General features: G+C 36.4%; 1 protein-coding gene across 4 annotated transcripts in view; it reads right to left on the bottom strand.

The window, feature by feature from the left end:
* Positions 1 to 4,703: 4,703 nt before the first annotated feature.
* KCNH7 (potassium voltage-gated channel subfamily H member 7) overlaps positions 4,704 to 10,047 on the bottom strand; it is a 531,702-nt gene continuing 526,358 nt past the window's right edge. For all 4 annotated transcript variants that reach the window (XM_027559164.1, XM_027559174.1, XM_027559183.1 and 1 more), the window contains 2 exons: positions 8,521 to 8,713; positions 4,704 to 5,659 (listed from right to left, as the gene is read on the bottom strand). In XM_027559164.1, the coding sequence (XP_027414965.1) occupies positions 5,390 to 5,659; positions 8,521 to 8,713 (463 nt within the window). In that variant the 3' untranslated portion in view covers positions 4,704 to 5,389. The remainder of the gene's footprint in view (positions 5,660 to 8,520; positions 8,714 to 10,047) is intronic.

Here is a 10,047-nt window from a genome sequence, read left to right as displayed (position 1 = left end):
CATGTCTTCCTGTGGATTTTCTTTTCTATATTGCATATTCTTACAGTGTATTTGTATCACAAAAGCATGTAATGAATTGTTCTAAGCTTGGGCATTGATCAGTCACAATACCTAATACTTTATAAAGCATTTAAAAAGGCTACCCTTTTAGTTTTTAAAAGGTTGAAATCATTTCATAATAAGTTAATGAGAACCACAAGAAAACAACTTTAAAGGAGAACACGCAAATAAGAGGGACAAGGGGAAGCTATCACATATCTAGAAAACAATTGCAATGTAGATATATTAATAATTTTATGGATCTTGGACAAAAGTGATGTTGGACAAGTATTGGGGTATGCATGCACGCACTGGGGTGTTATGGCAGAGGAAGCTTCCTAATGCCAGCTTTCTCCTTTTCTGAGCAGATGGATCTTTGCGAGTTGCGTGAGAATCACCCTATAGATCTTTGTCATGAGGTTAAATTCAGGTAGTGTCAGGCAAGGGAAAGAGCACTAGAAGGTTTTTAGAAGACATAAGCAGTGCTGCGGCACTGGTACCCTAATACCACCATCTTTGTGATGATGCATTAAGTCTTATAGTTTTATTGTACCTTGCGTTTTACAAAGCACTTCCACAAATATATTTCAGAGACTCCTTAACACCCCTTTGAGATACTTAAGATGTTATCTCATTTTATAGTTTTGGATTCTGGAGCTCACTGAGAGTTTGCCTTGACAGTGAGTAGAGGAGGTAGGACTTGAGCTGAGATTTACCACACTGAGTCTCTAGCCATCACTACTATCCCACACTAGAGTTTAGCAGGCTTGTTCTGTACAATGTATCTGTGCCATGAGGGAGTGGGCCTTGATGTCTGAAAAGAACCGTTAAGGTTAAGACCGTAAACTGCTATTTTCTGAAAAAACGTACATTTTTTCAAAATTGTATTTTGAAAATGATTTTAAAATAACCATTAGGGAATTATATGATGGATCAAAAGAGGGTTCATTAGGGAGCCAGTCTTCATGAAATACATACTAGTTGTACTGAATTCAACAGACCATTTTTGCACACTTGGCATTTAACATCCATTCAAAGTAGATATGTTTGTAACCATGAGATTCATACTCACAATTATTACTGTAAATAGTATCATTTTAAAGCTAGAAACCTAACAGTGCAAACTACAATTAGGAGAGAGAAAACAATAGCTACACTTGGCATTTTTCTGAAACAAAAGCTTTAGTCTTGGTTCCAGCCATTTAGTTGGAGATGTTGCACATTGTGCAAAAGCTAAATTGTGGAAAATTGCTTATTTTCCTGATTGCTTTTAATGTTATGTTCCTGGATGAGAGCCAAAGAATCTAGCATTTTTGAGCACCTACTATGTGCCAGGCACTCTCCTACATGTTATTTCCTCCTCAGGTGTTTTCAGGGCAGGTACCATTATCTCTGGAGAAAGACTCAGAAGGGTTAATTAATTTGCTTAAGGTCACACAGCTATTAATGAAAGAACCTGTGCTGAGACCCAAGTTGGTCTAACTGCAGAGCACTACATGAGTCTCAAAGTTTTCATGTGCATCAGGATCATATGGAGGAGGGCTTGTTATAACAGGACTACTGGCCTCACTTCCCACCAAAGTTTCTGATTTAATAGAATGGGTGGGGTCTAAGAATAGGCATTCCTAACAGGTTCCCAGGTGGTTGGAGCTAGTGCTGCTAATTCAAGGGCCACCCCCAATGACATCATCTTGTCTTCTAGGTGCCTCTTTGAACTCAATAGACACATTGGTTGTACAGCAAAAAATATTATTTGAAGTCTAGTAACATTTAAAATTTTTGTAATTTATAAGAATTTTGATTTACAATTAGAAATCTACTTAAACAACTGCTCTACTTTGAGTTTTTAACCATGGATAAGCATTTGACAAACTCCAATTCACTTTTAGTAACTAGTTCTATCAGATTTCTTTTTTGACCATAAAAAGCATTCAGAAAAAATATACTATTGTTAATAATTCCTATTTTAGATAGGCATTTCGGGTGATCAATTTTATCCTTAGATAACATATGATAGGATTTTACAATAACATTTGGATAGGGACCTTGTTCTTTTAGGCATTTAGAACCATTGTTAATGATCAACCTCCAGAAGGACCCTGAGAGCAGCAGTCATATACACATAAGAAAGAAAGAAAAGAAAGTGAAGTCGCTCAGTTGTGTCTGACTCTTTGTGACCTTGTGGACTGTAGCCTACCAGGCCCCTCAGTCCATGGAAATTTTCCAGGCAAGAGTACTAGAGTGGGTTGCCATTTCCTTCCCCAGGGGATCTTCCCGAACCAGGGATTGAACCCGGATCTCCCGCATTGCAGGCAGGCGCTTTACCATCTGAGCCACCAGGGAAGCCCTATACACGTTAAACCTGACACCAAATGCTATTCTGCCCTAACTTAATTTCCTTATCTTCTTACTGGAAGAGTCAGTAAGGTCTGACTAGGTCTGACTAACTCTGATGACCAACCTATTATAATGGACTTAAGAAGCTCTGCTGTCCCAAATGTAACCCTTCCTTCCATATATGTTGAATGAGTGGTTATTTTAAAACCCTGCAAGAACATGCCTTCTGCATTTTTCATTCCTGGTTTTCTCCTCAACTAATTAAGAGTATGGGACTCCCCTACAGGGTAAACTGGTAAGTCTTTCAAATTGATGCTCAGCAATTAATAACATCTAACCCAGATAAATTTTAGATTAAGATGCTATTTTATTTAGACCTGGAGACCAGGTAATATTATTTTTAGGTGGAAGCCAAAAGGTGTTATGTTAATGCTTCTAATCACCTAGGAGGAGAGCAGTTGCTATACCGCCATTATTGGCTACAGTAGTTAACCTGGCTCTCAGCAGGATCCCACGATGGAGGGATCAGACTGTGACTGGGGAAAGTGACAGTGACTTTAGGGATTAGATATTTGGCTAGGACAAGGGATGAGTTTTGTAAATTAAGACAACTGCTTTGGTTTAATTCAGTGTTAAGTCTTCTGATTGTTAAGTCTATACTTGACTCACCATATCTTTATATTGCTTGAGCTAAAAAGCTAGTATCCTGTAGGAATGGACCTTCCTAATCCTGTCCCACCCTCTGAGACTTGGATTTTAATATCAAGAAATTCTTTTATGTTGAGGAATTACAAAGAACAAAATGTTCATGTTATACTAGAATTTAAACAAGCTGGATGCTTGCACACCACTTCCCGTCTTCCTATTCCTTCATGCTTAGTTTTTATAAAGAAGTATAGAAGCTTTATGTGGGAGGCTGAATTTTAGGTATGTCATACCAAATGTTGAAGCATTCGCTAATCAATCAGATCTGAATTCCTCACCTGCCAGATATTCTCTACAAATGAACATTCTCTGTTGAATTCTTTCTGAACTTCCCTGGAGCTTGGACTGACAATCCTTCTGAAATTTGTTGCAGCTGCAAAAATCTGCCTTACATAACAGAAACAAAATCCCTAAGTTGTCCACTGAATCAGTTAGCCATTTCTCTTTCTCCTCTGCTAGACACCCATAAAAGTTTGTTGAGTGAGGAAAGGAAATCATCAGTTAGCCCCTAAATTTCTACCTGCATAACACCCAACAATTTGGAAAGCTGGCTAAAATTATTATACTTTTATTGAATTGACTGGTCTGTGTACACACTCTGTCATGTGTATTTGATTGCTTATGTTTTTATTTTCAAAAATTAAGCAGGGATAAAACATGCCTATGCCTACAGATTGCCTTCCACACAGATTATCAATTTATGTGACCATTAAACAATATATAGGGAGCAATTTAAGGTCACTTTAATTATATTTTAAATAGTGCAAAGTTTTTGTAAATTTAAATAAGTTGCGTGTATTTGAAACTAATATACTAGCCAAAGGTAAAAGTAAGTCAATAGATTATATTTCTATCATAGAGGGACATAAATAAATCCATTTAATAATATACACAGATACAGTATTTCTTTAAAAATATATATGTGTAAAACTTAGTAAAAGATGAAGAAACTTTCAAAAGTTTTGAAATTTTGTTCAGAAGAAAAGTGTACAATGAACCAGTCCATAATAAATGTAAAGTTGCATTCAAATCAATTGAAAAATAAAACGTCTTAACTGGAATTTGGCTAATCAGAATCTTAAATTAACTTGCAACTTATCTGTATGCTGATTTTACAAGAGACATATGTCACCACTCTCCCAAAATAATCTAACAGTTGAATATATTAAAATATATTCCATCATATATTCTGATATTTTGAATCAATATATATTCAGCCCAATTCACATATAATAGATTTTCAGTTACTCTTTGATTAGTAGATGTGTCTGAACAACCAAATAAAGTTGAACATTTTTTTCTGCTGGTTTGTCCATTTTCTTTATAGATAGGTAAATGCATACCGTTTTTCTATAGCTGGAATTAGAAAGTCACAGAACAATATACCCTTAATGGAAGCTACTTTTGCCACATAAATCCACTAAAATTGCAGTTTTTGGAAAGAAAACAATGTGTGCTAATTTGATCAAAAGTCTTACTGATCAAATTCAGTATTGCCCTAAAATGTGAGTCAGAAGAAAGCTGTGGATATTAGTTTGTGTCTGTAGCACTTCAGCAGTTCTTAAGATGATTCCCTTCCAACACCACCCACCAATAAAAAAGAAAATAAAAATTAGAGAAACTTGTTTCTAAGCATTTAAGGAAATGTGCCAATGGAAAATATTTTAGGGAGTTTGTGAATACAGTTGTGAATACAGTTGGAGAAAGAATTTTAAATAGAAAGGCCTTTTTGTCCTCATTAAAGCTGGCTTATATTCATGTATTTGGAAATGGTTTCCTATACTGTCATTTTTTTTCAGTGTGCTAGAATGAATGTAATTATCTATAAACATCTCAATCCAGAAGGATATCTGTTCTCAAAAGTGACCAGGTTCCCTTTTGCCCCCTTGAACTTCCATGAGTTGAGGATCATCTGAGTTGCATCCATGAACAATTTTATCCTCTGCTTTCCTGCTTGGAAGGCATTTTCATAGCAAAGTACTGGTTTAGTAAAAGCAATAAATAGGAGTCTCCATGCAAGAGAAATTGGAGTTTCCTAACATGCACATGATTCAAAAAATAAAAATAAAAGTAAGGTGCCTTGAGATGCTGGCAGTTTTAACATTTGGAACAGAAGAGTTCAAACATATATTTACATCCTAACTGCTCAATTTTACCTTACAAGCGTCAATTTAGGAAAATATACAGTACTTTTGCATATAATGGTAACTTGTGAGCCCCTGAGTCAAGTAGAGAGGATTTAAATACAAAAAGGAAAACAGCCATTAAAAGCACTTACATTGTATGTGGAATAAACAGTACAAAATGATTATTTCCCCGGAAGACCAGGATCAGAAACATGCCTATGAAGACCCAAGACTCCTACAGTGCTTAGGGATGAATCTGTCAAAGAGGGATGCCTAATTGGATGAAGGCAAGTTTTCCTTTGCCTTGGGGGGTGAAGCTCTAAAGAGAGATCACTGTCTTGTTTTAAAAGTGAAGTCAAGTTGTCTTCTGAAGCGGTGTTCAGATGCACTCCACTTGAGAGGGATTCTTTGGATTTAAGTTTAGACTTTTCAAGGTCTAGAAATTCAGGACACTGATGAAAGAAAAGAGAAGAAAACATATTTTTATAATTCATTTGGACATATTTCTAAATGACACCATGAAATCTAAACATGCTTACTTCTCCCATAAATCTGTATTTGATTAGTGGTCTTAACCAATCTTTCCCTCTCAAAGGTGGGTCAAGACATTGGAGGTCAGACGTCAGTTTAGATAATCTTACCCAGCCATTCCAAGATCTTTAATTTTACTCTGAAGCCATATCAGATTATTATTATTATTTTAAACACAATATTTCATACTGAGTTTTCCAGATGAGTTTTAACTCAAAATTCCCAATGTAACTGGGATCAGAAAGGTGGGTCATTTGGTGAGTACATTTGGAAAACACAGAGAAAGAAAAAGGAAGGAAAATCAACCATCCCTTGGCAGAAAGTGTCATGTAAATCCACTGAAAACAAAAAACAAGGTGCATGATTTCACATGTTTCCCAGTCATTCAAAACCAGTTAGAGACAAATCAATGTCTACCTTCATACTTTAGAGAGAGTGCATTATTTTCCTTCAGGCACATTACTCTGTGCTATTAAAATAGTTTCATTCCCCAGAGCATTTTCCACTCAATCCCCAAACTTCTAAAAAAGTTTTTGCAAGATTGTTCTGTAAATTCTTATTTAAATTGCTGTTCTTAAGTCCAGTCTGGCCACAGTATTTAAGTGATTAAGAAGGATTCCCAAAATGGAATTCCAAAGGAATTACACTTTTCACATTAACAAAATCAGAGGGCTTCCTCACAGGACTTCAGAGGGAAAATAAAGGACACTAACATTTCTCCTACCATCATCAAGGTAAGAAACTTTTAGAGCGCCTTAGTGATGGGTGGGCACAGATGTGATTATTATCTGATTACTCCTGGTCTCAGGTCTTGTCTGGCCATAGTTCTTGCCCCTTCCTTCCCCAGAGCCTGTTCAAGAGTGTCTCTAGAGCAAATTACAAACCTTTATCTAAACGTTTTTTTGGACCCAGGGGTAGTCTTTAGTTTTCAATGATCTACCATTTATAAACTTAAGTAGATTATTAACTCTTGAAAAAAGCTTTTTCTTAAAAAACAAACAAACAAACAAACACTAGTGTTTTAAGATCACTCTTCTAGGTCCATCGTTCTCAAGCTTTAAATGAGCAAAAGAATTGGGGAGAAGGGGTGGGATTGAGGAAAGCTTGTTTTTTTTTTTTTTAATTTAATTTTATTTTTTTAACTTTACAGTATTGTATTGGTTTTGCCATATATCAAAATGAATCCGCCACAGGTATACATGTGTTCCCCATCCTGAATCCTCCTCCCTCCTCCCTCCTATACCAAAGACAGAAATATAGATCAATGGAACAAAATAGAAAGCCCAGAGATAAATCCATGCACATATGGACACCTTATCTTTGACAAAGGAGGCAAGAATATACAATGGATTAAAGACAATCTCTTTAACAAGTGGTGCTGGGAAATCTGGTCAACCACTTGTAAAAGAATGAAACTAGAACACTTTCTAACACCATACACAAAAATAAACTCAAAATGGATTAACGATCTAAACATAAGACCAGAAACTATAAAACTCCTAGAGGAGAACATAGGCAAAACACTCTCCGACATGCATCACAGCAGGATCCTCTATGACCCACCTCCCAGAATATTGGAAATAAAAGCAAAAATGGGACTTAATTAAACTTAAAAGCTTCTGCACAACAAAGGAAACTATAAACAAGGTGAAAAGACAACCTTCAGAATGGGAGAAAATAATAGCAAATGAAGCAACTGACAAACAACTAACCTCAAAAATATACAAGCAACTCCTACAGCTCAATTCCAGAAAAATAAATGACCCAATCAAAAAATGAGCCAAAGAACTAAATAGACATTTCTTCAAAGAAGACATACAGATGGCTAACAAACACATGAAAAGATGCTCAACATCACTCATTATCAGAGAAATGCAAATCAAAACCACTATGAGGTACCATTTCATGCCGGTCAGAATGGCTGCGATCCAAAAGTTTACAAGCAATAAATGCTGGAGAGGGTGTGGAGAAAAGGGAACCTTCTTACACTGTTGGTGGGAATGCAAACTAGTATAGCCACTACGGAGAACAGTGTGGAGATTCCTTAAAAAACTGGAAATAGAACTGCCTTATGATCCAGCAATCCCACTGCTGGGCATACACACTGTGGAAACCAGAAGGGAAAGAGACACGTGTACCCCAATGTTCATCGCAGCACTGTTCCAGGACATGGAAGCAACCTAGATGTCCATCAGCAGATGAATGGATAAGAAAGCAGTGGTACATATACACAATGGAGTATTACTCAGCCATTAAAAAGAATACATTTGAATCAGCTCTAATGAGGTAGATGAAACTGGAGCCTATTATACAGAGTGAAGTAAGCCAGAAAGAAAAACACCAATACAGTATACTAACGCATATATATGGAATTTAGAAAGATGGTAACAATAACCCTGTATACGAGACAGCAAAAGAGACACTGATGTATAGAACAGTCTTTTGGACTCTGTGGGAGAGGGAGAGGGAGAGGGAGAGGGTGGGATGATTTGGGAGAATGGCATTGAAACATGTATAATATCATATATGAAACGAGTCGCCAGTTCAGGTTCGATGCACGATACTGGATGCTTGGGGCTGGTGCACTGGGACGACCCAGAGGGATAGTATGGGGAAGCTTGTTTAAAACAGAGATTACAGGGCTCATTCCCAGACGTTCTAATTGAGTAGAGACAGAGATGGAAATGAGAGTGTGCATTTTCTATAGCAGCCCAGGTTATTAGATTCTGATTTAGGTGGTCCCTGGAAACACCCCTCGGGAGACGCTCTTGTCTATATTCACCTGTGAGGAAGGACTGAAAGTTCGATCTGTCTTGATGGACGCGACCGGATGCCTGGGCCTCATCAGGCGGATGGTGGGTCTCTGGTACTCTCCTCCTGCAGTGACCATACTATAGGCTGGTGGCACCACAGTGGTTTGTTTCTGCAGCAGCTGTAAGATGGTCTGGATGTCTGCAGTCATTTGGGATTCAAGTCTGCAGGACAGACAGAAATGGGGGAAGACCGTCCTAAAATAGTTCAGGATTGCAAAACATTTGAAAAAACTGCAGCAGCACCACCAAACAGAATCGTGGCCTTGCTTTAAACAAGAAGGACAGGAGAGGGAGCACGGAGACGCTTGCTTGCTATATCACACTAATGGCTCTGATAATGATCATTGCTCCTGTTCCTTTAATAAGATCTTAACAGAAAAACATAATGCAAAGACTACATTTTCACAGTGTACATTGTATTACATTACAGTTAAGCTTTATTGATTTCAAAATGGAAAAAAACACATTGAGAATCTATTTTTAATCAGTCATTCTCTTTGCTTTTAAGTCAGGTTTTGGTCAGTTTCTCATGAATATTTTATTTACTCTTTAAAAAAGAGATATTATAGCACATTTCTTTCATAATGGCAACAACTGGATAATTTATTATGTGTTTCAAATTTATATTATCAACATTTTATGTTACCACTCTCCTATTCACATCAAGTATTATATATTATTCATTACATTCTTTCCTTAATGTTAAGTACTGCCAATGCTAAATTCCTTTCCCATCTATAGTTTAGGGCCTTTGGTATTTAGAAACAGACCAAATATAAAAGTTCACTTGCTTCTATAGCCCATCTGGCTTGCAAAATACCAGCCTGATCATTTTTTCCCCAAAGTTCACAAGTAGCCAAATGGCCTGTTAATTTCATTCTCATTTTAAATTAAAATTCAAGAGAAAAAACAACAGAATACAATGGATCTGATTCCTCTCCTTTGCATGTGTTAACAGTATTAAAAAAGAATTTTGTGAGTATAAAACAGAAAATTTAGACCATATGCCTCTTGAGATAAGTTTTAAGTCTTTACTTGTTTGTGCTTACTATTCTGTTTCAATGGAAAATGCAAGAAAAAGGTAAATTTTCCCAAAAATGTTAAAAGCATAGACTAATTTTGCCCAGTTATATACATGCTATATTTGTGAAGTTCAAAATGGAGAGCACTTAACCTTTGATTTGAGAGAGAACAGAATAAACCGGGACAACATGAAAAAAGATCATTCTTCTTCTAGTTTTTAATATTGACACTAGAAATTTTCCTTCTGAGAATCATGGTAACCTGTAAATTATTTGTACAGGTTTTCTATATTTGGTATATTTGGTATGTATAGCCATGTAGCTTAATGTTTTCTAAACAAATAGCTATAAATTATATGTGACTGTACCTTACGGGTGTCAAAACCACACACCAAAAATTTGAATTATCAACTAGTTTATTATCTACTTGTTACCCATTGTTCTGATCTAATATTTTTATGGTGCTAACTAAAC

The sequence above is a fragment of the Bos indicus x Bos taurus genome, chromosome 2 (genome assembly GCF_003369695.1).
Source record: "Bos indicus x Bos taurus breed Angus x Brahman F1 hybrid chromosome 2, Bos_hybrid_MaternalHap_v2.0, whole genome shotgun sequence".
Taxonomy (NCBI): Eukaryota; Metazoa; Chordata; class Mammalia; order Artiodactyla; family Bovidae; genus Bos; species Bos indicus x Bos taurus.
This window is presented reverse-complemented; position numbering and strand designations above follow the sequence as displayed.